We start from the raw sequence: 27,802 nt of genomic DNA on the forward strand, positions 1-27,802 counted from the left end.
AGCGGCATAATTCATGAATAGATCAACGATTTCACCAAAATCATTTTTCATCATGTGATATTTTCTCAAAGAAACGTTAGACGTTTTTCCTGTAAGCAATGAATGCATAACTGACTCAAAAAACTTTAGAGTTTAGAAAAAGGTCTAGATAGAGAATAAAGTTTAAAGTGCATAGAATTTACATTGGAAGTACAAATATTGATATATTCATGGTGGTACAGAATATTAAGACCTTTTAGGACTAACTGAAGATAAATAATTGCCAGTGTCAAAAGTGACGAGCTCCCAATGATATTGAGATCAGTAGCTTCATCTCTGTCAGAGACGCTGGAATAGAGAGATAAGACGATATATAGCTGTTGTTTCAGCGTTAGAACAAAGTAGTCTAATTTATGGGTTGAATCTGGTTTATGTAGATTACTTTTGTTTATTAGGTTTTAATGGCCATTAATTATTGAGATTCTCGATTTTTTGCCCAGCCACTATAACTATATTTTAATTACAGTATTCACGGTGTATAAATCTGGATGGCTATATATATTTATTACAATAATCCAGTGATTCTCCATAATATGTTGTATATTCTATGGTTATCCGTGTTCTTTCAGTCATCTTCATGAAATTAAGAAGGATTGAAAACACTTTTATCAGCAAATATGTTTATTGTGAGACTATAAAACATGGAAAAAGTGTAGTAAATTTAGACCAACCCCATAAAATTAATTAGTAAAAGAAATTTGCATATAGAATCGATTCTTCTTAACGGGAAGAAACTACAAGACAATATTAATCATCTATACTAGTTCATATGAGCTCTATACCGGCGGTTGAATCTATCTTGAAACCAAATGCTCATAAAAGGAAGTTGTCATATGTATGTATACCATGCAGAAAATGTAAGACTAAATGTGATAAGCAGAAGCCAACATGTAGCAGATGTGCTGAGCTGGGCTTATACTGTAGTTACGATGTTGAGAAACAATTAACTGAAGATCCCAGTCATAAGATTCATAAATTGGAAGGTTTAGAGAAGGAACTGCAATATGGAGAGAAAAGACTAAAGAATTAGAGTTATTGACGTATCAGGATCTTGAAAGATCACCGTTAGTCCGATTGATACCTGCATCGAGCATTTACCCTAATGTTTCAAGCCAGATGTATAATTCAGAAGTTGATGAGATCGAACTTGATCGCTATGGTGAAAATCCCCCTCATATGTTCTTCGATATCTCTGAACATGAGGATGCTAAAGGTCAACTGATTTTGAACCATATTATACGTGATAGATATATATCACCATTGATAGAAAACATTTTTGAGACTGTTGACGCCGACCTTCCTCCAGACAAGCGAATCCCAGCTCAGAGGGGTGAGATAAATGAACTAAAGTTTGAAATATTAGAAAATAAGTTCTACATGGAGTGTCAGCATTCAGAATACTTACCAAATATTAAAGAATTTATTACTGGCTTGCGTAATAATCAGGAGAAATCAGTTGTGACAAGGACAGGGTTTTTCTTTGCCCTTGTCGTTAATTCTATAGACTCTGTTTGCTTGGAAGATATCAATCCACATGAAGAATATTCGAGTACGTTGAAGGAAATTATAGAACAATGTGAGAAGCATTTACCATCCTATGAAGCGATAGAATTTTATAAACTAAAATTTTACACCCATATTTATCCATTGGTACCGGTTATTGAAATTTCTATATTTGAGGAATGCATAGCAGAAATAGTCCAAAAGCACCCAGCTGCAACGGGAAAGGTTAAACTCTGTTTTGGGAAATATCACTTGAGACATAAGTTAACCAATCTAGCTATATTGCTACTTATTTTGACTGTGTCGCAGTTCCATATAGGTAACGAATGCCCAGAGGAAATTGAAATGCTAGTAAAGAAGGAAAGTCAAATATCAAGTGAGTTATTATTTCTTTCTCAGGTTTCGATCATTCATCTAGATATTACTCACCACCCAGAGGAACAGCATATTAGTTATTTGCTTCTTCTATGGTATGCGTCAGTGTTGGATCTCAACGTTCACAATCAGACGTCACTTCTAAAAGCTGCGAATATGCTATTAAGCTTAATTCTCAGCACAGCAATGAAACTAGGATTTAATAGAGATCCAGAAGCATACTATCAGTTTAAAGAGGGTTTGGTGGACAAGAGGCTTATCAACTATAGGAGAAAAGTAACTCTTTGCATTATGCCAGTCGTCACATACCATATTCATTCACTGTCTCTTTATCCAACTATGAATTTTGGACTTTTCAAAAATATTCTAGACACCGACACGAATACAATTCCTGAGTATCTAACCAAAGTTGCATCTAATATGGTAGAGTCTAACGATTTCGAAATTGAGGTACATAGGGTTATACTGTTAAGACACATTTTATCCGGATGGATTGATAGATTGAACAAGTTAAGTAAATGCAAGAATGCTTTTATGAAGCTAGACGAAATTGAAGAGATCTCGCAGAAAGTGGTTAGATTTTTAGAGACAAACTTCCCTCTCAATGACGATACTCAAGCACTACATCGAAAGCAGTCTATGAATCTTGGATACAAGGTAATCCTACTGGATTGGACCCCGCATATGATCGGTTTAGCCATCGCTTATCGGCTTGAGTACTATACCACAATTCTTCAACTCGAATGCGCGGTAATGTACTCGCTCGAACAAACAATCACTCCCCTCCCCGCCAACCTGCCAATCTTATACCAGCAAAGAATTCTAAATTCGACTACCAATATGATCACAGTGTTCAATCTCAGCTCTCAATATGAAAAGAGTTACAAACATTTACATTTTTCAAACGCTAACAATCAGTTTCTGAACTACTTGGTGCAATCTGCCGTCAACAATAATGTCTATGGTATGTTTTCACTGTACCTGAGGTTTGAACACGTAGTATATTTACTACATGACAGGGCATCATCCCATCTTACGTCTAATCACTATCAAGCTGACGCTTTTCACGAAACACAATTCAGAATCATGTCTCATATCAAAGATCTCTACTGTGAAATAACGAACCAATACTATACCTTTATAGAGCACAGAATTGGCTTCTCTTACTACAACATGTTTAGAAGCTGGCTCGTATTAAGGAGACTTCAAGCCATGAAGAAGGATAGCGTAACTTTAAGTACCTTGTTAACAAAAACTGAAACGGCGAAAATGCATTATCACGCCGCCGCCTCATCCACCACCACCTCTTCTTCAAGCTCCATGGAAAATGATTTTTCCGCGCCGTTCTGCATGCCCTCCTTCCCTTCGTCGTCTTCTACCCTCGAGCATATCTCTGCAATAATAATTGTTCACTCAGATATCCATACTAAACTCGTACAGCTTCTGGAGAAATCCTCATTCTCTATGTTTAAAGAACAAATGTTCTACCTATCGGCTGCTGTCAACAATAATAATCCGCATTTCCCACCGCCGCAAGCATTTGCTCCACCCTAAAGGGAGAGGTGCATGCAGCCAACAGCACTTCCTCGAGGTAGTCACACTCATTAGACGCTGCTGCAGTAACAACTGTGTCATCCACTCCGGAAACCAATCGGATTCACATATCAAACGTAAATTGCCTGGGTTATTTTTTTCCACTTCAGACCTACGTTTTGCCTAATCCAAAGCACTGAGGTTTTTCTTCACCACAACTTTTTCTCTTGGCACGTAGAATCACCTCTACCGATGTGTTCTCTCTCACTATATCTCTATAATTTTCTTTACCTTTGATACTGCAAATACCTCAATAGAGAACAGACACATTATTAATACGCCGCAACTTTTAAATTTAAAAATTTCAGCAGTGGGGGCCTCGAGGTGGTGACCTCGAGGCAAGTGGTTGACTACATGAATAAGAGTAATATACTAGACTATGAAAAGGGAAGCTTGCCCTTCTCACCCTTCAGCGAGCAGACTGTCATAAGTGTTGATACTACGTAGATACAGCCTTTTTAGCCAAATATTGGCGGCGCCCACTTAAAGTTGCAAACCAGAAGAGAAGGAATGCACAAAAATTCCTACACACACGGCTTTCGAACGTAGATAGAATGTGGGACGTACGTAACAACAGCAGACTCACACACTGCTACAGAATATATGTGTTTTTGGGGTATATACAAAAAATAGTCTATTTAGAGCAAAACTAATCATCCTGAGCCCCGATCACATAGTTCATGCGGGGTAACTCCTTTCTCAAATATGAAACTGGTAGCAATATTACATGTTGATGATATACCCAGGGAGCCAAACGGGGCAATGAGGGAGCAGTCAGGACGGCGTGAAAAATTGTCCAGCAAAATGCTAGAGTTTGGGTGCATGCAACAAAACAAAGGCTCAGATGTTCTTCAAGACGATAGTCATTACTATTAGAAAAGCATACGTGAGATATAATATGCAATGGCGAAGCCTGAGGATATGAGCGGTGAACAATTCTCAGCAGAGTCTCCAGAACGAAAGTACGTTTCAAAGCGTAATCGTATCTCGTTTGTTTGTCAAGCTTGTAGGAAAAGTAAAACCAAGTGCGACCGGGAGAAACCTAGGTGCAGCAGGTGTGCTAAGAATAATATTAAATGTGTTTATGATATTGAGAAGCAAAGTGCGCCGAGGGTTCCTAGTAAGGATGCTACTATCAAGAGGTTAACTCAGGAGTTGGAATATTGGAAGAAGAAAGCGGCACGGTATATGGATATGGAGGAGTCGGGACAGTTATCTCCTGGTAGGCGTCCTAAGTCTTCTAGTGATTTGACGGGTAGAGCTAGTTCTAGTGATTTGCATGTATTGAGTGATGATTTTACTTCTTCTCAGGATAGTTCTGCAGACGGGAAAAGGCTTCCCAGGCCTGATGAAATATTGATAAATTTCTATGACCAGGCTCCGCAGCTGCTTATTAAGGATTCTATGAAGCGGGATGTGAAGGCTTCGTGCGAATTGTCGCAGGTTAGGCATGATAGGTTTCTTTCTATATTTCTTTCTTCGGTTTTTGCTAGTGCTTCAAAGAATGCGTTGATTCATTCTATTCCTTCAGATGATGCACCAGCCTTCTTCGATCGCACCAAAAGAAAACAGAATGCGATGGCTTTACGTGATGCTATGTTCCAAATGGCTGCATCTGACAAGGATAGGGAACAGCTAATTCAGTTTACTGACCGCATTTCGCAAGGCAATATGCTTGCAGAGAACCGTACGGGTTTCTACATCAGGATGTTTACCAGTACGCTTTATAAGAACTATGTTGAAGATCGTTGTCCTAAGGAAGCTATTTATTCGGATACTTTGAAAGATCTAATTGTGAGGATTGAAATGTTCTTGCCACCGTTGACTGATGTTAGAACTTATATGGCTCATTTTTACAAATTTGTGTATCCGATCGTTCCCTTTTTGGAGATGGATTTGTTTGAAGCATCTTTGGCCGAAATTTTACAGGAAGATCCCTCCGGGAATGGCCGTATAAAATTAAATATTGGCCATGAGCATATAAGGTCTAAAATTGAAACGATTGCAATTCTTTTGATCGTTATGAAACTTTCTTATATTTCTATGACATTTTCTAATCCTTCTGTGGATTATCGTGATAGTTCTATTAACAAGGAAGTCTTCGAGTGTTTGACTTCCTATCCGATCTCCGACGAGGCTGTAACGTTATCTCAAAAAGCAATAGCAAGCGTTAACTTATTCAATTGGACCAATGAGAATTGTGTCACTTGTCTCCTTTATTTATGGGCTTTCTTCGTCTTTGCCCCTCAAGATGGTGATTTCTGTTTAGGCCAACCTACTGAGGTTATCTTGAGCCTCGTTAATTCTATGGCAATTAACATAGGTCTGCATAGGGACCCTTCAAAGTACGAACAGCTGAATGACCCTACAGTCTCTGATCCGAAACTCAGGAACTACCGTCGTAAGCTCTGGATATGTATATTCATTGCGTGCAGATATGAAGCTAGTCTTAGAGGAAAACATCCTCAATCCATGCAAGATCACAGTGATTCATTTTTGAATTCAGAATTTCCCCAACAGTACATGGAATCCGTGTTTTCAGATTTACCAGATGCAGATCCTTATACAGTCATGATACACTCACTCACTTTCAAAAGGTATCAATTATTGTTAATGATGTCTGAACTTGATGAGATATCCATTCATAGCCGTTACAGGCTGCCTTTAGGAAGGATTGAATCACAGCTTGAAAATGTTCGCAATTTCTTGGAGAGAGAGGTTCCTTCAGACCTCACCGACTTTGAAAATGAGTCGGAGTTCCTGAAATTAAGCTCACTTTCTGGTCGTGATGAGATTGCAGATATAATGAAAATCAAGAAAGTTGTCTTTATGCAAGCGTATATGATTACGAGGTTGTCCGTAGTGCGGACAGTTATTAACCTGATGCTTTATTTCGAAAGATTGACCTCTGAATCCGGGAAAGAGTATATGCCATATTTTCAAAAATACTTCCTTCTCATGGTAAAGGAAACTATACTTTTTATTGAGATGCTTCTTAAGCACTTTGACTATAAGTCAAATGATCCATATTTCCTACACATGAAGTATAGTACCGATAAAGTTGCTCAACTATGTGTATCCTCAGTGCTACTGCCTATGTTGTCCATTATTTTAAGGATGGTCCACTCTCAATATTTACTTCAAAAGATGTTGCAGAGCGGAGAAATGATAGGTGTAGAAGACATTCATGTTACCAAACAAAAATTGGATTTGATATCGACGATATATGAGAATAACATCGACATTTTGGAAATGCTATGTACTGTTGTTACAAGGAAGTTGGGTTTCACATACTTTTCAGTATTCCAAATGTTAATTTTCTTTGATTATTGTAATCAAATAATTAGGAAAGGAGAAGTTTTAAACATCTTTTCAAGAATAACACAGCTTACGTATCATCCAAAAATTCGAGTCGGCATCTACCAAGGTTTTGGCATTGATGTAGACAAGAAGGATACTATTTTGAAATTCCTCAACGATGCCACCTTTATCAAACAGACCAACATCCAACATTTAAAGAAACTGAAGGAATTTTCTGGTAAAATTCCGAAGAAAGTTGTTGATGTATTTCGTTCAGAAGGTACAAACGACGTCAAATTTTCAATGCAACCAACACCAGCTCGAAATGATCACCATACTTTTCCTGAGTGTAACAACTTACCTTTCCCTGTCACTAATGACAATACCCAGGCACTAAATATGACGTCAAATGTTAATGATACCGGCCAGCCTTTTGGTGGAGATCTTCAAAACTTTGCCGCTGTGCAGCTAGATTCTCTAGTATCATTTGATGATTTAGACCTTTTAGACTATGAATTTTTATTTGGGAACAGTGGTTAATGGTTTTTGTTTTTATTAACACATTGTTACCATATGTGTATACCCATTTCATACCTTGTATAAAGGTTGATAAACCCTTATATCAGTTTGTAAATGTTTCCCTCATGTGTCTGTTGCACAGCATAACAAGCTTTTGTAATTAGAAGTTGACATTAGATATTAAATATTCATAACATAAATATAACGTTTGTTACAACAATACGTACTCCATGTTGGATGACTATGCAGAAGAGTTGCTCAAACTCCGTATAATTTTTGAAAGAGTGAAAGTAAATATGGAAGCAAATCCTAATACTGAACCTGCCACTACTGCAGCTTGCCAAAAAACAGTAGTATCTTTTTGAACTATCTCTGGCTGTAGATCTGGAGTATTTTTCGCTGGTTCAAGAGCCACTTCAGTCAATTTTATGAACAATTCGTTTAGTGAACTAGGCCAGATGCATGAAGTATGTAACGGATGTTCGAGCAATAGCTCTTCAGTAAAGTCATCTGGCTGGATATGACACCGCTGTTGTTGTTTATCCAAATCTGCTTTTAATGCAATGAACACCATAGGCAACCTTTTCAAGTGTGGGTACTTATGAATCAGGTCAACAAGGCAGGAAAAAGATTCTGGATCACTTGAGTCGTAAGTTAGACACAAAACATCACATTCTTTCAACTTGTTATGATTTTCTAAAATAGCAGGTTCCTGTTCTCCAAGTTCTTGTAAGATCAAGTAATATTGCTTACCACCTTTTAATTCCAAGCTGTTTACTGCAATCTTAGGTCTTATTGTCGGCGAATAAGATTCGCTAAAACGGCGGCCAAGAAATGACTGTAGTAAAGAAGTTTTACCACTATGCGGTTTACCTATCACATAACAATTGAAGACCTGACGATCATTAACTGGGGCCCGGTAAAAAATTCCATTTCTGCGCCTTTTACGCCTTGCTCTTGTTACATGCAAAGCCAATTTGGCATCTTTCTCAAAACCCAAGTAAACGAGATACTCTGTTGTAGTTTTATAATCAATAAATGTTGTCATACTCCATTGTGCTAGCCATCCTTGTAACGTAATAAAGCCTTGATTGTTGATTACTGTCGAATATGGGAAGCTGGTTTCAGACCATAATTTTGGGAGACCAGGTGTACATTTGAAAAGGTCATCCAACTCTTCTGCATTCAAACCACCATCATTATCTTTATCAAATGTTAAAAATACATCCACTAAAAAGCGGTAGCCCACCGGGCTCAATTCAATACTAGAAGAATCTGCAGTGTCCACCTTGGGGTGTAGAACCTTATCGCTGATGGACAAAGAATCTGTGTAATGAAACGCACGTAATATGCCCCACGTTGTCTCATGTCTCCCGTTTTCTGCGTACAATTTATTTAAAACCAAGAATCCTAATTTAGTGATACCTTTCCCGTCGACATACAAAGTACGTCTTGCGTACTTCTGAGTTGGGGCTGAAATGTTCTCCAGTGTAGTATGTATGAACTTTAACTCATTGGTATCCATAGTCTTCCCAAAACATTTCTTTTGCAGGGCTGATATTTCATCATTATTAAGGAAACCATCTTGATCTTTGTCACATAAAATAAATACCCGTTTTAAGGCTAGAACGACTAGCGGCTTTAGTTCTCCAACACGGGCATCAAAAAGAGGTGCCAATGGATGAGTAATCGCACGCTGACAAAGATAAAACGCTTGACTAACGTTTAAATTAGTTTTCGCGCTGCATTTTATGCATGTCTCCACTTCCTTAAATGCCTTTAAAATAGGAATAAACTCCTCATCTTCAACCGTAGTATCTCCTTCCTCTTCTCCATTCAGATAACCGCTACTCAGAGGAATCCTCTCATCACACTTGTTCCTGCAGAGTATGACAGGAAGGTTGAGACCAAGTGACCGGAACATCATCATCCAGTATAATGAAATCCGCTCATATGATTCATGCCCGTCGTACACCAACCAAATAACATCTGCATTTTTCAACTCTTTCTGTAAACTAGCAGGATTAGCATTCGTAGAGTCAACCAGTATCGTATTTTGAGGCGAATATGGACTAGCGGAAAAATCTCTCGGTATTGTCACCGTAGGAAGGGCATCTTGTAAGTTAGGGATGAACTGATCTTTAACCAAGCTTGCAATCAGACTAGATTTTCCAACACCTGTATCTCCACATACTACAACTCTAATTCTCTCCTTAGCCATACCTGAATTATCTAGATAAGTCCCTACTAAACCATATAAAATTGTTTTGGTGTGATGCAAATGTTCATTAGTGTAGTTCCGTTTGAAAATGTGATGGAGAACTTTGCTTCAACAAATCCGGGTAATAAAAGCTGGAGTAGGGTGGCAAAAAAGTGTAACTTTCAAAGGTTGGAATCTTATAATTTGATATAATAAAAGGATGCAGTAAGTGAATAGTACTTGAATTCTACTCAGTTATAAGTTCAATGGTATGTTTCTGAATGGTTATATTCGATGGGAATGTGTTTGATCCAAGTTACTGACGTTATGTATCAAGACTTCAATTGGCACGGGTTACGATCTTTCAAATAGTGTGTTCTCCCCTGATGGTAGGAATTTTCAAGTGGAATATGCTGTGAAGGCTGTTGAAAATGGTTCAACTTCAATTGGAATTAAATGTAAAGATGGTGTGGTGTTTGCCGTGGAAAAGTTGATTAATTCGAAGCTATTGGTGCCTTCTAAGAATGAAAAGATCCAAACTATCGATAAGCATATTGGTTGTGTATATTCTGGTTTGATGCCGGACGGCAGACACCTTGTGAATATAGGTCGGCAGGAGGCTAACAGTTTTAGAAAACTTTATCGTAAGCCTATTACTATACCGGCGTTTGCAGATCGTGTTGGTCAGTACGTGCAAGCACATACGTTATACAACAGTGTGAGACCGTTTGGAATTATTGCCATATTTGGTGGCGTTGATGATGAAGGTGCCCATTTGTATATGTTAGAGCCAAGTGGGGCTTATTGGGGTTATAAAGGTGCTGCTACTGGAAAAGGTAGACAATCTGCCAAGGCAGAGTTAGAAAAGCTGGTAGCAGGTGACAAACCTGAGCTTTCTGCTAGAGAAGCTGTTAAGGAAGCTGCCAGAATTATCTACGTGGCTCACGAGGATAACAAAGAGAAGGAATTTGAGATTGAATTAAGCTGGTGTTCAATTTCGGAAACAAATGGCTTACATGAAAGGGTTCCCAAGGAATTGTTCGATACAGCTATTGAGTATGCAAATAAAGAAAATGGCGAAGGTAGTGACAGTGACGACTCTGGTGATAACAATGATTCAGATGATGAGGAGCCGAAGAAGGATGATGATGAGCCGAAGAAGGATGCCGATGGCGATGTTGAAATAGCATAATTATCTATCGACGAAAACATATGTTTACTATTAGGTACTCCAACCAGATGTCAGAAATGTTAATTGTATATTAAGTTAAGTCCGCCTATATAAACCAATACAAACAATGCAAAGCAACATTTCTTGAGCATTTTAATGCAAATTTAAGCCCTATCGCTCTTGACCGTTCGCAGCTTTTCACGAAGTAGGGCATTTTCCTCTTCCAGGAGACTGATCCTGTCGATAGCAGCATCTGATTCGAGCTTTCTACGTTCCCTTTCAGCTATCCACTTTCTTGTCAATTCCTCTATTCTGAGTTTAGCGTGTTGATCATGAATTTCAGATTCTTCGGAGCCTTGTGATTGCTGTGACAGTCGTTTGATTCTTCTATCTTTTTCCTTCAGCAGAAGCTTCACATGCTCATCAACAATGGATCCTGTTGCATTCTCAATGAATGTGTAGATAGACTCCAATTTCAGCTGGGCTTTCCGACAATTGTTTAAACTTTGTAATCTATTAATGTTGTCTAATTTCTTTACTGCCTGGTTAACAGAATCTTGTTGCAAGATATTCTCAAAAATTTTGAACATTTTTCTCAGGTGAACTACCAGATGTGTTTTGAGGCTGCTATACGCACCCTCAAACTCACCTATAGAGTCGAAATCCTTTGTAATAGCAGAAGCCTGTTGAGCCAATCTGTAATTATCTTTTATCAATGTTCCGTGTTGTTCTTCCAACTCGCATATCTTCTGTTGCAACATGTGATTTTCATCCAAATAAACCGCCGATTTTCTTACTGCCATCTTTAAAGATTTCTGTAAAGACTGCAGCTCACATTCCTTAGAATCCAAATCATACTTTAATCTGTTGGTAACTTGTGAAATTTGTTGCTTTTGCGATAGCTTTTCCTCATCTGCAATCTTCAACTCTGCTTTCAACTCAGAGATCTGATGTTCAAGTTGAGAGCACTGCTCTTTTGTCTTTACGAGTTGCCCCCTTAACTGGAATTCTAAATCTTCATTCAGGCTACCACTGCTTTCCTGTTTCATACAACTTTTCAGTTCTTCTAGCTTCTCATCTTTATCGTTTAGTTCGGATTTGTATCTGTCAATGATGCTTTTCAAGGCCTCGATATGATCTTGATAAGATTTTGATAAATCACGGCTAGCTTTGTAGGCCAGGTCATCTAAGTTGGAAATGTAAGCATCTCCCGCAGGAGCAGATGCTGGAACTCTGGGAGTGCTTATTCTCTCAACACTTTGAGCAAGTGTTTTTAACAAAGACATCTGCTTGCTTAATTTCGACCCGATTACATTACCCAGATTGTCATTATTGACCATTTTTTCCTGGATAGATTTTAGAAAAGAGTGATATTCCTGATGCATATTTTCGATTGCAACCTCTAATTGTGAGTCCATATCTGAACTTACTTCAGGATGGACTTGTGAATTGCGAGAAACGTTATTTGAGCTATCATCAGTTTCTGTCGATGTTATTTCAGGTTGATTTGCGGCCTGAGTGTCTTGCTTCAGAATACTATCCTTAGTAGAAACATATGTTTCCACCAAAATCGACAGTGTTTTCGACAAAGCGTTTATTTTAATATCCAAGTAATTAGGGCCTAGTTCGCACGCCTTTTTCAATGCGTCCCTCTCATGATCAGCTAAGTCCAATTTGTTTAATAAAAGATTTGACATTGAATTAAGGCTTTCGGTGACTGATTCAGTATGCTCCATATAGGTGTTTACCTCTTCCAACATATTTTCATAATCCTGTTTGTTAGAGATCAGATCTTCCTTCAGCTTAATAAGCTGCCTATTTTTATCATCTAGCGCTTCTTCCAACTCTGTATTGGCACTCTTCAGTTCTTCAATCTTAGATGTATCACCTTCTCGAAGAACATCTAGTAATTTATCGTAAATGTGCTTACTAGGCAATCCGTCTGAGTTATGATAATCGCAATAGTCGTAATTCGACTGCTTTATTAGCTCGGTCAAAGCCTTTACCTTAATTTTATAAGTCATCAACTGTCTCCTTAGGTTTTCAAGCTCAACACCTGTAGATACGGCAGTACTGCTAGAACTAGCTGCCTCACTATTACTGAATAAACCTGGGCTCAATGGTTTCTTCGGGGAAGAATAATCATAAGGCAGGCTTGGCAATGGCGCAGTTGTAAATGAAGTGCATTTTCCCGCTCTTACAGTAGATAAAGGGGGCGACTTCTGCCTCCAAGGAGTCATTGTGCGGTCTACCTTTGGAGGCTCCAAACTAGAAGTATCCTCACTATTGATCTGTCGATTCTCCTTTTCACTGTCGTTCTCCGTATCCGTCAGCCCATCCGACTCGCTTATATCACTGAAACTTGACCCTTCGGGCAACTTACCTCTCAGAATCAATGGCAATTCTGCGAGGCCATTAGTATTCTCTCGATATGCCGGTAAATTAACATTAAAATCCAAGGGTTTGGCTGGATTAAATGTCTTTCGAATAGCATTTTCATTCTCCTGTAAGCCAAGAACAACGTCTTCTTCTGGCATAACGTAGCTCCTTCTATTTTTAATGATAAAATTTCCAATGGTACCTTAATCTTGTAGGACAGCTTCAGCCACAGAACTAATGGTAAAACTTCTAAGAATCTTACTGTCTCAGTCCATGAGATTGGGTTCCTGCATGTCCAACTGTTTTTGGACATACATGTAAACAAGCGAAAACCCCCAATCTAAATTCCGCGTAGAGCTACTTACCAAATTACCAAGATCACGGAACCAAAAAATGTTCCACCAGTTAATAAGGTACCCGAAGACTCCCAGAAACTTCAATGAATATCACCAAGAACTTTTATTGCATTAAATCACCCTTTGCATTGGTATAATGTACGCCTATCGGAGACGGCTCCAACTCATATCACGTGACGCACAGAAAAATCATATTTAACGACAGTGAAAATTCTTCGAGATTTGATGACTTTTGGAAGAACTCATCATCATTTTGCTTTATTATATACAGTACAAGATAACTAACACAAGAGTTCGAACATTGTAAAAGCATAATACAAATAGTGAACTATGGCAACAGTTTTTGAGGATATCAGGTTGGAGGACATATCCGTTGATGATGTGGATTTATCTGAACTTGATCGTGAATTCGATGTTGAGAATAGGATTGATTTTGACAATTTTGTTGTAGTGGATGGTGCACCTGTGGCTCCTGAGGCGAAGGTTCCAGCTTTGAGCAAGGTTTTAACGAAGTTATTTAGCCAGGCAGGGCAGGTAGTAGATATGGACATTCCTGTTGAGGATGGAAAGACTAAAGGGCATTTGTTTTTGGAGTTTGATAGTGCGGTTGCTGCTAAGAAGGCGATAAAATTGTTTAACGGTAAGAAATTGGATGTGAAACATCGTTTATTTGTTAACAGTTTGAATGACATGGAAAAGTTTGGATCTCCAGACTTTGTGACCGAATTCAAAGAGCCAAAGATTCCGGAACCTCAACCAACAGAATACTTGAAATCATGGTTACTGGACCCTAAAGGCAGAGATCAATTCGTACTTCAGAAAAGTGAGATGGCTGCTATTTTTTGGTACAGAAACAAGTTGCAGCCAGAAAATATCATTGATGCCAGGAAACAATGGAGTGATTCTATTTTGGAGTTTTCTCCTCAAGGTACTTATTTGTTTTCCTTCCATACCCGTGGTATTGCCTCTTGGGGTGGTGCAAAGTTTGAGCGTTTAAAGAGATTTTCACATCCTGGTGTGAAGGCGATTTCTGTTTCTCCTACTGAGAAGTATTTGGTTACCTTTTCTCCAGAGCCTTTAGAGGTCCTTGAAGAGCCGACTGAGGATTTCCCATTTGGCCCAGAGTCTAATGGGCATCAGTTATGTATCTGGGACATTGCGACTGGTATGTTAATGAAGACTTTCCCTCTACCACCAAATCAACAGCCACAATGGCCAATGGTCAAATGGTCTTTTGATGACCAGTTCTGTGCTCGTTTGGGTCCAAATGCAATTGCCATTTATCAAACTGAGAAGAACTTCCAGTTGTTAAACGGCAAGGTTATGAAGATTGAGGGTGTGCAAAACTTTTCGTTTGCTCCAAAGGGTTTGAAATTGGCGTCTAAAAGAGCTTCTGACCCGTTGACGACGGCGATGGTGTACTGGACCCCAGAGTCTAACAACCAATCTTGTAAAGCGGTAATAATGGAATTGCCTACTAAGAGGATTTTAAGAACGATAAATTTGGTTCAAGTGACTGATGTAGATTTCCACTGGCAAAATGAGGCGAAATACTTGTGTGTGCAAGTTGACCATCACACCAAATCCAGAAAGACGATTTTTACAAACTTGGAAATTTGTAGGTTGACAGAGCGTGAAATTCCATTTGAAAAAGTTGAACTCAAGGATCGCTGTATGAGATTCGGTTGGGAACCCCAGGGCGACAGATTTGTTATTATTTCAAATTCAGAGAATATTAATGACAATCCAGCCATTCCAAAGAATGTAGTCGGTTTCTATGCTCCTGAAAAGAAGGACAAGGGCACAGAAGACAAATCGTTATCTGACTTTAAGAGATGGAAGTTGGTGCATGCGGTTGAAGGCAAGTTCTCCAACGAAATTGCTTGGTCTCCAGCTGGTAGATTTGTTTGTGTTGCTGCTATTGGTAAAATGATCTCACGTAGTGAAAACCTGGATTTCTACGACATGGATTTCCCTAGCGAGAAGATTATTAATACAGCTACCGATGTTAACGCTACTTTGAGAGACGTCGCACATGTGAACTACGTTAATGCAACTGACTACCAGTGGGACCCAAGCGGTAGGTATATTGCTTTTTGGTCGTCTGCCTGGAAGCATAAGGCTGAAAATGGCTACAAAGTCTTTAATCTATGTGGAAACCTGATTCGGGAAGAATTGATAAATGATTTTAATAATTTCTTCTGGAGACCAAGACCTGAGCCATTGTTGACTAATGCTGAAAAGAAAAAGGTTAGAAAGAACTTGAGAGAATGGTCTACTCATTTTGAAGAATTAGATGCCATGGAGGCGGACAGTGCAACGAGACAGTTGATCATTGAGAGACGTGGCTGGTTAGAACAATGGTCGAAGTACAGAGCTTCTACTGCAGAAAACTTGGCCACTCATAATTTGTCTATTTATGACGTTGTAAACTTAGCAATCAGTGAGGAAGATTATGAAATTATCGAGGAGATCAAAGACTCCGTTGTAGATGAGACAACTGAAGAAGTTACCTCATTTGACCAGTGAATACGTTCTAATGTCGTAAATACTTATGTTGCACTTGTATATTATGTAATTTCCCTCTAAGTACTATGTACATGTGACTGAAAAATAAATAATTCATTAACTAGTCGTAATGAAAAAGATTGTAAGGGATAACGGGCATTTCTTTATGAGGAAATTCCGAGTGAGACATTCATCGTGTATTACTTTGTCCTAGTTCGTAATTGCAGTCCATGCCAATGCTTGATGTCATCCTTTAGCACTTCATTGACCAATTTATGTTGGTTGACCATGGTGAGACCACTGAATTGCAAACTAGTGATGTCAATAGCAAACATGGATCCACATCCTCCGCTAATATCTGTAACTTTCAAAGATGTAGGTTGGAGCGCTTTAATTAATTTATCGTAAATAAGCTTCTCCTGTGGGCTACTGACATAAAAACGGATAAAAGACTGCTTGATGAAAGCCAAAGACTTGTATGATGAGAACATAGCGCGTAGGTAGACAGTACACCGCCCCGATAACCTTTATTTGGATGCTTGCAAGGAAAACTCGTGTGCCAATGAACTTGGGATGTCAAATTACGGCAGAATTTGTCGAAAAACTTGGACTTCAAACTAGATTCATTTACCGTGGCTAACCTGAAAGACCCTAAACAAACTAAGGATAAAACCAGTAGTCCAAAAACTGAGCAAATTTATGTTCAAACACTTCGCTAAAAGGACGTTCAGCAAATCCATTATTTCCATGACAACGAAAGGTACGTCTGGTGCGGTAGCAGACCGCATTGAGTGGAAGGTTAGACAACGGTTCCTCGACCTTACTCATTTTATTCTATATAATGACTCTCACAAACATAGGGGTCATATGGGGATTGCAGATGCAGAAAATAAGGCTGAGTCGCACTTCAGATTAGAAGTTGTGAGCGATCAATTTCAGGGTATGAGTCTTCCTCAGAGACACAGACTGATGTACTCTCTTTTGGATGAGGAATTAACAACTTATGGCGTCCATGCTTTACAGTTAACCACCAGCACCGTTGATGAGCATGCAAAAAAGGCGGCAGATTAGAAGCTGTCTTCTTTATCACTGTTGAATTAAAAAGATTTTCAAATTCTCTATGTACTTATGAAGGCATTGACTTATAACATGTATGTACAACAAAAATTACCTGAAAAAAAGGATACCCCTCCCCAATCAAGTGGAACAGCTTATTCATCTTGTTCCAAGGAACGCTCGTATTCATTTAGCGATAATAATTCCTCGGATTCTAACTGCATTGCATCGTCTAGTCTTAATTTACAAATCCACCCGGTTCCCATGGGATCCTGATTAATTAATTGAGGCAACTCATTCAAAGCCTCGTTTACCTCCACCACCACCCCAGACGCGGGCATGTAAACCTCCGACGCAGACTTAACCGATTCCACAGATCCCATAACATCCCCAGTCTCTAACTTACAGTCTAATTCCGGCAACTCCACATACGTTGCATCTCCAGAGCGTCTGCAGCATACTTGGTGATTCCAACAAAAGCTGTACCGTCCTTGTGAGCAGCGATCCATTCATGTTGTCCTGTATACTTCACTGCTACGGGGCCACTATCACTATACCTATAGGGAAGCTTTGACCTGTCCAACAAATTAACACTTGCGCTTGACTGGAACCTCAAAATCAAACCGCAAGCCCTACTGTTTCTGCCTGCCTTGAACGCCGTGCGACAAAAAACTGACATCATTGTTTTCGAACTTATTGCTCACTTTCTATGGGTATACACTCTATTATCCGCCGTGATTCCTTCTAAAACTGAACCTGGCGACCTGATACGTGTAACACGGGCCTTACAAAACTCGAAATTCCTTACTGGTAACTATGAGTTCTGAGTTATCTCTGGGTTTCGCATTTAATAGCATGTTCTCAAGCTACACCTTAGATTGGCAAGTCCTTCGAAAAAAACTCTCGAGAATCACCCGTTAGTAGTACCACACACAGCGATGGGAAACCTCCAAGCTCTCCATCGATGTGAAAAAAGAAACAATGACGGACCAAACTCAACGAATTAGGGAAAGCGGAAATTGCGCAGAAAATTGCCTAACTGGAGGTGATTCGGAATAGTTATATCCTATGAATCTCAGGTCTAGTAAACAGCAATGGCTGCCCTGAGCTTAGCGATAGGTAGTATGGTTTGCCCTGGCGATGGCAGTGAGAGTTAAAAATATAAGGCAGACGCAGCAAAATCCAGGGCATATGCACATACGATAAGTATCAAGATAGAACCTGGTTTGTCAGCTGCACAGGCTCATTGATCAGGCAAATGAGTCTTAGACGGGGCACTATACGTATGCACACTTCGTGTATTAGAATCTGCACGTCACTTTTCTTTTTTGCCTAGAGACCTTTCTTTTTTTGGCAGCGAAGAAAAAGAAACGAGGATGGTAAAGTCAAAGTTGAATGGCCCATATAGACAGCAAAACTTCAATTAGTCAATGGAGGACTAGTCGTTGATTTGTAAGTTGCAGTGAGGTCTCTGAGTCTTTGTTGGTACAGTTACTTGAAAATATATCAAGTTGGGTAACTAGGAAAAGGTCGTATTGGATTAGAAGGTGCCTTTGTATCAGGAATATTGAAGTATTTGGTACTTCATCCAACCGACAAGCAGGAGCTGTAGGCCGTTATTAAACTTCACTTGCTAATATTTAGGAGCTCGAACTAAGGTTTGGGATAAGAGAGGAGAAGTTGTTTTGAACCAGCATGGTGCAGGTTTTTTTTGTTAACTGCCCAGTTGCGAAAGCTGCAATTGGGCCAGAGGCTACCGTTTGTAGTTTCTCTTCAGCACCCGATCTGCTAAATGATTTGTTTGTAAAAAGGCTTTCGAACAAGGATGATTATGAAAATACTATTTCGATTGTGGTTTATGATGATGCAGGGCAAGAACTTACTATTGAACAGCTGCGGGAATTGTTCTCCAACTTTATGCTGTGTTTGAACATCGCTGTCGCAGATTCCAAAAATTGGACATCTACGTTGAAAGAAGCACTCATTCAGGAGTCAAAGTACATCCCTGATAAGCTAACAAGTACTTGCCATTGGATGTATGCGGAACAGGGTTCCCATGGTCCCGGTCTTACGCCTTGTTCCCTAAATGTATATTCTATGGTTGAGCAGCTTTCACGATTACCAAAGGATGAAAACAAGGCGGATACTTGGTATCTCGACTACCTACTGAAAAAGATTACTATTTCAGAGCTTATTAGTTTAGATAATGAGGATAGTCATTATTGGTCATTGTTGGATACATGGTCATTCAGTGCTCACACCTTGTGCACACTGGAATTAATACAGTGCGCCAAGCTAATACTTTCTAGAATGTGTGCGGCTGCCGCGATACCGTGCCTACGAGAAGACGAGTTTTATTTGTTTTTAATCCACTTGGAGTTTTCCTATCATCAGGGTAACAAATTTCACAACTTTAGACACGCTGTGGATGTCATGCAAGCTACCTATAAACTTTGCGAGATGCTAGAATTGGATTCCAACATAGCGTTGGCAATATGCATATCTGCGATTGGACATGATGTGGGCCACCCGGGTACTAATAATGGGTTATTATGCAACTTCAAATCTCCGATTGCGAAGCGTTATAACATGGTGTCAGTTTTGGAAAACTTTCATACTGACCTATTTATGGGCATTCTCAAACAGCATTGGCCAAGCTTCATTACTGCAGAAACTCTTAAGTCTATCAGAGAGGCTATTATTTCGACTGATATGGCCCTGCATGATCGTTATCTAGAGGATTTAAGGCTCTCAGGAACCCAAAATTTGGAGGATAATATGCCGCTAATGATATCATTGATTATCAAGGCAGCTGATATTTCAAACGTCTCACGTCCGCTTTTGATTTCAGCTCAGTGGGCAGTGTTGATCGCCTACGAATTAAATGAGTGCATGTTGTTGGAAAAGAAACTAAAGTCATTACCAATTGATACTGAGAAGGACATTATGCTACCTCTGTCGAGTATGCCAGATTCCGTTGAAGCTATATTAGCAAAATTCCCCTCCATTCCAAAAGGGCAGCTTTATTTTATTAATGCTTTTGTTGAAAAGCTATTTACCGGTTTAGCGAACAAGTTTGACAAATTAAAGTTTTTAGCTGACAATGTGCAATCAAACAAGAATTTTTGGTTAAAACAACTTGGAGACGATTGAAATAAACACAAATCTCGTTATGAGTATAACGTACGGAATGTTAATAGGCAAATGTACTTAGTAAAGAAAGTCTGATACATATCATATATATATCTAAGTGATATAATATAATTCATCAAGTGCATAGATAATCTATCTACTTATATATACACGCTTATAAATATACAGGAGCTTAATAAGCACTCTCATCAATAAGTCCCTTCTCCTTACACTCCTTGACTATGGCAAAGGCTTTCAGCAATTTTCTTCTTGCACCAAGTGCACTCACACCCATCTCTTCGAGTAAGAGGTCATCCAATTCGATCAATTCCTGCCAATTCTTGCCGTTTAATGAGCCGGAGTACTTATGCAATCTTAGAGATTTTAACCACGCAGGTATATTCTTCAACAATTTGGGATCGCACAAGGATTTCGTATTCATATTGGAGCTACCACTGGTATTGGATGATGCACCTGAATTAGAAGTGGCAGGAGTGGTGGACTGCATAGTGAGGGGGTGTATTTCGGTGAAAGAGGAATTGACGCTAGTCGCTTTTGCAGCGGAAGAAGGGGACTGTGGTCTCACTGCTTTTATATTGCTGAATCTGTTGCCAGACTGGCTGTTGCTGTGTTGATGACCATGAACATTATTGTGGCTATTGTTGTTGCTACCATTGCCACTACTTCCATCATGACTCACATTGTTACTGCTGGTATTATTATTGGTACTGTGATGACTATTTTGGTAGTGGTGCGAATTCTGAGTGGTTCTCAAACGGCTTGGATCAGCAGACCTGGGTCTGGTGATCTCATTCAAGTAGTCAAACATAGGCTGCGTAGTACCGGATCCTTGAGGATTTGGTGACCACTGTCTATACAAGTTTTTGACAGAAAGGCTGTTACCATTAATGTTATTACAATTAGCAGCAGCAGCGTTTGCAGTCGTAGAAGCTGAGTCACTTAATACTGAATCTAACGTAACAGCACCTGGTAACTGGATGGATGATAGCGGTGTTGAGTTATCTACAGTCACACGGTTTGGTATCGGGGACGCAATTGGCCGTAACGAAGGCGACAAGTAGCCACTATTGGTTAAGCTGTCAAGCTTCCATTTTGTGTGCTGTAACACTTCTTCGTTTAACGAGGACAATAAATTGTCCATCACTGTGTTTTGCTGAGCGGTGGTCAACATCGTCATCCAACTACAGACCTGATTCACACCATTGGTAAAATTTACCATAGGATTGCTGTTGTGGGACACAGATTGGTGTTGCTGCTGTTGTTGTGCGCCAACGGCACTGGAAGGTCTAGAGCCAAATGAATCTAAAAAGGTGTTTGTTACTGATAAGGACGAAGCCTGAGGTTGCAACAATGGAGAGTTCATAGAGATACTTGAAGCCAATGGGTGCTGAATGGATGCATCCAAAGACAACGTACACGAAGGTTCGACAAGCTGTGGCTGCGAGTGCTGCTGATCCAAAATATCGTTCAAACTCAACGGATGTTGCGGTGGGCTCAAAAGCTGTGTAGATGATCCTGCTCCACTACTACTACCACCTCCATTTCCAGAGAATGAGGAAATCGCAGTTCTTTTAGGAGAAAGCAAAACAGCCCCAGGATGCGCTCCTCTTGGCATATTGATCGGCGACTGAGCCCTGGTTGGCAAAGAAGCTGCCCCGTCGTTGTTAAAGCCAGATATCATCGATGAGTAACTAAAAAGTACCTTCAACACCTGATTTTATCTATCGACCGCTCTCTGTCTCTATACCAGTAGAAGGCGGGCTGCAATCAGGTTAATGGGCTTAGCTAGAAATACAGATGCAGCTGAGAGATGTTACACCTTCTTGGTTTGCTGTTGAACTGGGCAACGATATGATAGTAACCAGTACTAATGCAAATATCAACGCTCTTGATCGTACCTATTTTTATCGTTATAACGTAGATGACAACGGAAACTCTGAACCTGTAGCGTTATTCAAAAGACCAAGCTAATGGAGGGTGTAAAGAATGTGCAGGTTTTTAATTTCTCTCTTCCTTTCTTCGAGAAAGGAAGAAGCTTTTTTCAACGATGTTCAAATCTCGACGATAAAAAGAAACGTGTAATATGTCGGTTAGAAAATCTAAACTAATAGCTACATGAGATGAGACTCGAGTAAAAAATAGTGATATTAAGTTAAAATTACTTGTAGTGCTACAGGTCATATGTGTGGAGCGGATTGGGACTTTTTATAATATAGAGTGGTCAGGGGGACCCGTAGTAAAATTTTGTTAGGATCGCTTCGCATTGTTCTTTAACGGATTCATCCTGTAGTATCATCTCTTGAAGGATATCGTTGACCATTGGTTTTACCGGAGGTCTAAACATAATCAGGAACTTTAGAGCCTGGAAACCAAGTGAGGACCGTAGAGGGTCTAAGCATAATGATTTAAATTTCTTTATGTGTTCCTCGTCAAGATGAGGTAGTTCACTAACGAGTCTGATGAACATTTTTCTGTGTCCACTTTCCAAAAATGGGACCAAACCGTCTAATACCTTCAGTGACCATTCGTTGTAGATGGTGTATGAATTGGTGCGGACAATCTCGGAAAACCATTCTTCGCTTAGCCATTCGATAACGACAGCAACTCTGTTGCTGAAGTCTTCGAGGAAGTAGTCGTATAGCTTTTGTCGAACGACATTACTCATATCCTTATCTGCCTGTAGGCCACGAGAACTCAGTCTGGTGAGCAAGACAACCCATGAAGTTTTGTTGTCCCATTGTAGTAGTCGGGCTCTATGCAATGCTGGAAGGTCTTCGCCGGTATTGGATAACCCGCTTGTCTCGTCACTTTCAGAGATATAAAGCAAGTTGGAGACAATAAGTTGCAAATGGTTTAACTTTTCTTCTTTGGACATTGGAGCAGGAGGGGCCAATACAAATTCTTTATTTTCTTCCTCATACTCTAGATTGGTGCTGCCGTCATCAACATCTGTTACTAAGGGAGCGTTGACTCCATCTTCCAGTTTAAGCTTCTTCTTTTTACGTTCTCCGTCCTCAGTATCATTGGTATTTGAATATTTCATGGCTTTATTCATAAGGTCTGTGTATCTAGAAGCCACTATAGATAACCCTGTAATCATTTTATTTGTGTCAGTGCGCGAAATGGCTTCAGCACACATTTTTACCAGTATATCTTGAGATAATCCTGAAATGTCAATCTCTGAGTTCTTACTGTTCATTAACGAATAAATGGAAGAATAGTTATTATCAAATGCAACTGGTGAATTATTAAAGAAGTTTGTAACTGAAGACTTAGACATAGTATAATTTTGCAATTTTATTAACATTGGTAAATCTGAATTATTTTCAGATACTGGGGCTGTGAGTTGTTGCGGCTGCTGTTGTGTCAACTGTGCAGGTGGTGGTAGCGAATTTTGTATCTGCGACAAAGACAATGTAGACTCAATTGGGGTAGGAGATTTAGATAGTGAGTTACTATTAGATGTAGTAGCCGAGTACTTTTCCCTTTCCTTTGCATCCATTTTCCTTTCCAGTTGGGTAGCATTATAGTTGAGAATGCCCTTATTTTTAGTCTCTTCCGCTATCATATGCAATGTTTGGGCAATCTTTCCCAACTTGCTGTGGTACGGAGCCAATGTTCCTGTATTCTTGATAAGCTGTGTCTTCATTCCAAAATTAACAAAATTTTTGTAGCACCGTTCAACAAAGCGCTTGGCCATTCTGAATTGGAGTGTTGGTTCATCATCTTGCTGGTATTTTAGATCAATGTTGAACTTTAGTAATCCCGATAAAATACGTACCGTTGCCAGCGGCCTCTGTTTCATAATAAAAGCCAGGCAGTTCAAGATTGAACAAAATAATGGAGCAATCATCATAGGTTCATCGATCAAGAATGTGATCAACACATCTAACAGTTTCTTGGACTCTGCTTCTAGACCTTGTTTATTCTTGATTACAGGATGGTTATTTGGTACTGTACTGATACTAATACCAGTTCCCTGTGTATGAACAATTACTATCTTGGATATTAGCTTTACACTAGCTAAATTGGCACCCAGTGATCGTGCATGGTCTTTCAAAGGATCAGTTGGCTCCAACGGGAAGCAAGATTTCCAATTTTGTAAAACTAGATCCTTCAAAAGTACCATATCCTTCCACAAACTTTCATTGGACGTCTTCGCAACCAAGTCAAACAGCGACCCGTAACAGCTACCAAATCCTAGAATGATGTTCTTATAGGTAATATAATCAATACACGTATCAGAAGTCGGCTGACACATGAGGACGAAGTCATGGAAATTCTGTGATGCTAGAAACGGCTTTTCGCTAGAAGGAATTTTCTCATGAGTCAACAAGTCTAGAAAAAGTTGGGAACAGAACCTTGAGAGCTCCTTAGGCTTTGCAGAGTTTTGTTTGTACAAACTTAATGCCGTTTCAAGGACTTTGGGCAAGACTTTTTCAGGCTCATTAGCCATTGCCAGTTCTTTTACTTTATGCAACTGTTGCAATTGTTGACAAAGGTCCATCCTCACTGCTGTCGCTGCATATATTTACTTCTTTGCCTATCCTTGCACCTTACAAAGTGTGTTGTTAAAGCTTAAGTTGATGTTTCTCAAGATTTAGCTGTTATGAAGTCAAATTTTTCATGTACCAAAAAAGGAGCCGAATTTCATTATCACGTTATATATATGCTGAATATATAAAGTACAGTTAAAATACTTTCATACACACTATCTAGTTATTCTGCTCCTCTTGGAACAATATCGATGAGGAAATCGAACATATCAGATTTCTGTAGTGCCTGTGCTATGTCTTGTTTTTGCAGTGTGCGTCTTTTGTTTTCTTCAGCGATGCACCAGGCTCTCATAGTCAACTCTGTGATAAAGATTTCACAGGCTTTTGCGAAAAGAATGGGTGCTTCAGCACTAATCATTTTCACATCTTCATCTGTTTTCATGACTTTCTTGATCCTTGCTAGAGGCAACGAATGAGATTTGAAATCATCCTGATGTTGTGAACCTGGTTCATTAGTAGATTCAATTTCATTGATAAGCTCTTGCCAGTACTGCACCATAATTTCGCGGTAGCGACCCACTAGGCCTTGGCCCACGTTGCAGAACACATCCATGTCATCCTGAGGATCGTCTACGAAATCCCCTGATTGACTGTTTCTCCCTAGCGTGTCCATTTATGTCGCTCTTCTGCTTGACTTTTACACATACGGTTTACCATTAGTTGTATTCGCAGTGATATTTTTCTAAATGATTCATTGAATCTAGCTTCCCCTCACCACCAATACATGTATCTTCAACACAAAGCAAGCAGCATTTTAGCTGAAAGACCTGTTTAAAGGGCTCATGAGACAGTTTCAATCGTTCAGCACTACGATACAATCAACGTTAGACAGCACAACCAATGCTTCAGACCATCCTTCGACTTCCTCTCACAGACGGTCCGCTAAGATAACTAGTAACTACGAGGAACCTGAGAACTTCCTAGAAGTAGACATCCAGGATCCCAAGACAAAGTTTCCCCACGGAGATTCGAATAGAGGTATGTATGTCGATTACCTGATTGTATGCCGCACGAATCTGCCCAGTTTCCCTAAACGTTTCTCGCAGGTAAGACGACGCTACAGCGATTTTGAGTTTTTCAAGAAGTGTTTGTTTAAGGAACTCTCTCTATCGAACCATCCCCGTGTTGTGATACCTTCATTACCTGGTAAAATTCTATTGTCGAGTAGGTTTAACGATGATGTTGTGGAGCAACGCAGAGACGGTCTGAATAAGTGGCTAAATAGCGTGGCGGGGCATCCGCTGTTGCAGAGTGGTTCGAAGGTCTTAGTAAGGTTTATGCAAGATGAGACTTTTAATGGCTAGTTGCATAATATTGAAATAGTGCATGCTAAATCCATTACGTAAATCATATATATATATGCTATAGTATCTTTAAAATATCAACCAGAACACTTTGTTTGTCTATTTTTGCCGTATTAGAATTAGTTTTATTCAGTATTGCAAGTTTTAACTATAATTCAAATAATTTTTCGTAAAAACAGTTAGTTAAATGACAAGATACCGTTAAATTTTAACAACCAAGGGATTATTCAAAGCCAAAGCACAGGTGATAGTACTTTAGGAATGAGCAAGTCTTCGCTACTTTCGTTTGATGCGTTTGCAAAGACGGAGGAGGATGTGCGCGTGCGTACTAAGGCAGGTGGCATCATTTCATTAGGTTGTATAGTAGTTACACTGTTACTGTTGTTTAATGAATGGTCACAGTTTAATACCGTTATACAAAGACCACAATTGGTGCTTGATAGAGATCGCAGGTTGAAGATGGATTTAAACTTAGATTTTGAATTTAGTAATATGCCTTGTGCTATGCTAAACCTTGACGTCATGGACACTTCCGGCGAAGTTCAGCTTGACTTACAAGATGCAGGTTTTACCAAGACCAGGCTGGATCATTCTGGTACACCAATCAGAACAGAGAAGTTAGAAGTGGGTAGCAATAAGGCCGTGCACTTACCTGATGATCCTAATTACTGTGGTTCGTGTTATGGGTCGAAGTCTCAAGATAATAATGATGCTTTGCCAAAAGAACAGAAAGTTTGTTGCCAGACGTGCGAGGAAGTTCGTGAAGCTTATTCTGAAAAAGGGTGGGCGTTTTTCGATGGCCAGAAAATTGAACAGTGTATACGAGAGGGGTATGTGGAGAAGATCAATAGCCAGTTGCACGAAGGATGCCGTGTTAAGGGTAGTGCCAAGTTGAACAGAATACAAGGTAATATACACTTTGCACCTGGCAGAACAACTAATTCCGGTAAGAGAACTCACACCCACGATGTTTCTCTATATGACACTCACAGTCACCTGAACTTTAACCATATTATCCATAAGCTATCTTTTGGATCCGACGCCGATGGCGCCCTCTCAAACCCTCTTGACGGACACAAAAACATTATACAAGGTGACGATGCACACTTCAGCACTTTTTCCTACTTCACAAAAATCGTCCCTACCAGGTACGAATACCTAGATGGCCGTAAGCTCGAGACCACCCAGTTCAGTGTTACCACACACTCTAGACCTCTAAAAGGCGGCAAAGACGACGACCATCCAAACACTATTCACCACCGCGGAGGTATAGCGGGCGTCACCATTTTCTTCGAAATGTCTCCCTTGAAAGTCATCAATAGCGAAAAGCACGCAATTACGTGGTCCGGTTTTGTATTGAACTGTATTACTAGCATTGGAAGTGTCCTCGCCGTGGGAACCGTCATTGACAAAATTACGTACCGCGCTCAGCGTTCGATATGGGGAAAGAAATCCCAATGATGACCGTAGTTTGCCCGATGTAAGCGTCTTAAGTATATCAGAAATTATCCCCAACGCAACTATCGCTATTTTAGACCTTATCATCACCTCTTATAATATCCAATGTTGTGCATTTCATTTATACGTATATAATGATATGTCACGAAGCCAAAACGAAACTTAAAAAGACCAACATATGCTTATTTTACACATACTTCCGGAAAGGCAATTATTCTAATCGTACTTAACCTCAACTACAAAGTCACTAATTGCTCTCTGTTCCAGAAATACCGGTTGACATATTTCAGTGAATCTTAGACCCTTTACAAGGCCTGTTTGATTGGTTTACT

At 39.6% G+C, this 27,802-nt stretch overlaps 13 protein-coding genes and 2 further genes across 13 annotated transcripts; 8 read left to right on the forward strand and 7 right to left on the reverse strand.

Annotated features, from left to right (window-relative positions):
* Window positions 1-808: 808 nt before the first annotated feature.
* Ecym_5016 lies at window positions 809-3,471 on the forward strand (the record flags this gene model as incomplete).
* A 942-nt stretch (window positions 3,472-4,413) lies between these two features.
* On the forward strand, window positions 4,414-7,350 carry Ecym_5017 (uncharacterized protein; the record flags this gene model as incomplete). Its single annotated transcript, XM_003646587.1, has 1 exon — window positions 4,414-7,350. The coding sequence occupies one exon, from the start codon at window positions 4,414-4,416 to the stop codon at window positions 7,348-7,350; it is 2,937 nt and encodes a 978-aa protein (XP_003646635.1).
* A 220-nt stretch (window positions 7,351-7,570) lies between these two features.
* GEM1 (ERMES complex Ca(2+)-binding regulatory GTPase GEM1) lies at window positions 7,571-9,550 on the reverse strand (the record flags this gene model as incomplete). Its single annotated transcript, XM_003646588.1, has 1 exon — window positions 7,571-9,550. One exon carries the CDS (start codon window positions 9,548-9,550, stop codon window positions 7,571-7,573), a length of 1,980 nt encoding a protein of 659 aa, XP_003646636.1.
* A 260-nt stretch (window positions 9,551-9,810) lies between these two features.
* PRE10 (proteasome core particle subunit alpha 7) lies at window positions 9,811-10,721 on the forward strand (the record flags this gene model as incomplete). The annotated part of the gene is made up of 2 exons (XM_003646589.1): window positions 9,811-9,813; window positions 9,867-10,721. The coding sequence occupies 2 exons, from the start codon at window positions 9,811-9,813 to the stop codon at window positions 10,719-10,721; spliced, it is 858 nt and encodes a 285-aa protein (XP_003646637.1).
* Window positions 10,722-10,864: 143 nt separating this feature from the next.
* On the reverse strand, window positions 10,865-13,237 carry SPC72 (gamma-tubulin complex subunit SPC72; the record flags this gene model as incomplete). The annotated part of the gene is made up of 1 exon (XM_003646590.1): window positions 10,865-13,237. The coding sequence occupies one exon, from the start codon at window positions 13,235-13,237 to the stop codon at window positions 10,865-10,867; it is 2,373 nt and encodes a 790-aa protein (XP_003646638.1).
* Window positions 13,238-13,765: 528 nt separating this feature from the next.
* Window positions 13,766-15,964, forward strand: PRT1 (translation initiation factor eIF3 core subunit b; the record flags this gene model as incomplete). The annotated part of the gene is made up of 1 exon (XM_003646591.1): window positions 13,766-15,964. One exon carries the CDS (start codon window positions 13,766-13,768, stop codon window positions 15,962-15,964), a length of 2,199 nt encoding a protein of 732 aa, XP_003646639.1.
* Window positions 15,965-16,143: 179 nt separating this feature from the next.
* Window positions 16,144-16,434, reverse strand: BOL3 (Bol3p; the record flags this gene model as incomplete). The annotated part of the gene is made up of 1 exon (XM_003646592.1): window positions 16,144-16,434. One exon carries the CDS (start codon window positions 16,432-16,434, stop codon window positions 16,144-16,146), a length of 291 nt encoding a protein of 96 aa, XP_003646640.1.
* Window positions 16,435-16,642: 208 nt separating this feature from the next.
* Window positions 16,643-17,014, forward strand: BOL1 (Bol1p; the record flags this gene model as incomplete). Its single annotated transcript, XM_003646593.1, has 1 exon — window positions 16,643-17,014. One exon carries the CDS (start codon window positions 16,643-16,645, stop codon window positions 17,012-17,014), a length of 372 nt encoding a protein of 123 aa, XP_003646641.1.
* Window positions 17,015-17,154: 140 nt separating this feature from the next.
* On the reverse strand, window positions 17,155-17,681 carry Ecym_5024 (the record flags this gene model as incomplete).
* A 1,013-nt stretch (window positions 17,682-18,694) lies between these two features.
* Window positions 18,695-20,152, forward strand: PDE2 (3',5'-cyclic-nucleotide phosphodiesterase PDE2; the record flags this gene model as incomplete). The annotated part of the gene is made up of 1 exon (XM_003646594.1): window positions 18,695-20,152. The coding sequence occupies one exon, from the start codon at window positions 18,695-18,697 to the stop codon at window positions 20,150-20,152; it is 1,458 nt and encodes a 485-aa protein (XP_003646642.1).
* Window positions 20,153-20,324: 172 nt separating this feature from the next.
* Window positions 20,325-21,833, reverse strand: VTS1 (Vts1p; the record flags this gene model as incomplete). The annotated part of the gene is made up of 1 exon (XM_003646595.1): window positions 20,325-21,833. The coding sequence occupies one exon, from the start codon at window positions 21,831-21,833 to the stop codon at window positions 20,325-20,327; it is 1,509 nt and encodes a 502-aa protein (XP_003646643.1).
* A 540-nt stretch (window positions 21,834-22,373) lies between these two features.
* On the reverse strand, window positions 22,374-24,659 carry PTA1 (RNA-processing protein PTA1; the record flags this gene model as incomplete). The annotated part of the gene is made up of 1 exon (XM_003646596.1): window positions 22,374-24,659. One exon carries the CDS (start codon window positions 24,657-24,659, stop codon window positions 22,374-22,376), a length of 2,286 nt encoding a protein of 761 aa, XP_003646644.1.
* Window positions 24,660-24,871: 212 nt separating this feature from the next.
* Window positions 24,872-25,321, reverse strand: HAP5 (Hap5p; the record flags this gene model as incomplete). Its single annotated transcript, XM_003646597.1, has 1 exon — window positions 24,872-25,321. The coding sequence occupies one exon, from the start codon at window positions 25,319-25,321 to the stop codon at window positions 24,872-24,874; it is 450 nt and encodes a 149-aa protein (XP_003646645.1).
* Window positions 25,322-25,490: 169 nt separating this feature from the next.
* Window positions 25,491-26,012, forward strand: SNX3 (Snx3p; the record flags this gene model as incomplete). The annotated part of the gene is made up of 1 exon (XM_003646598.1): window positions 25,491-26,012. The coding sequence occupies one exon, from the start codon at window positions 25,491-25,493 to the stop codon at window positions 26,010-26,012; it is 522 nt and encodes a 173-aa protein (XP_003646646.1).
* Window positions 26,013-26,273: 261 nt separating this feature from the next.
* ERV46 (retrograde cargo receptor ERV46) lies at window positions 26,274-27,473 on the forward strand (the record flags this gene model as incomplete). Its single annotated transcript, XM_003646599.1, has 1 exon — window positions 26,274-27,473. One exon carries the CDS (start codon window positions 26,274-26,276, stop codon window positions 27,471-27,473), a length of 1,200 nt encoding a protein of 399 aa, XP_003646647.1.
* Between the last annotated feature and the right edge of the window lie 329 nt (window positions 27,474-27,802).

Source organism: Eremothecium cymbalariae, chromosome 5, assembly GCF_000235365.1.
Source record: "Eremothecium cymbalariae DBVPG#7215 chromosome 5, complete sequence".
NCBI classification, from domain to species: domain Eukaryota; kingdom Fungi; phylum Ascomycota; class Saccharomycetes; order Saccharomycetales; family Saccharomycetaceae; genus Eremothecium; species Eremothecium cymbalariae.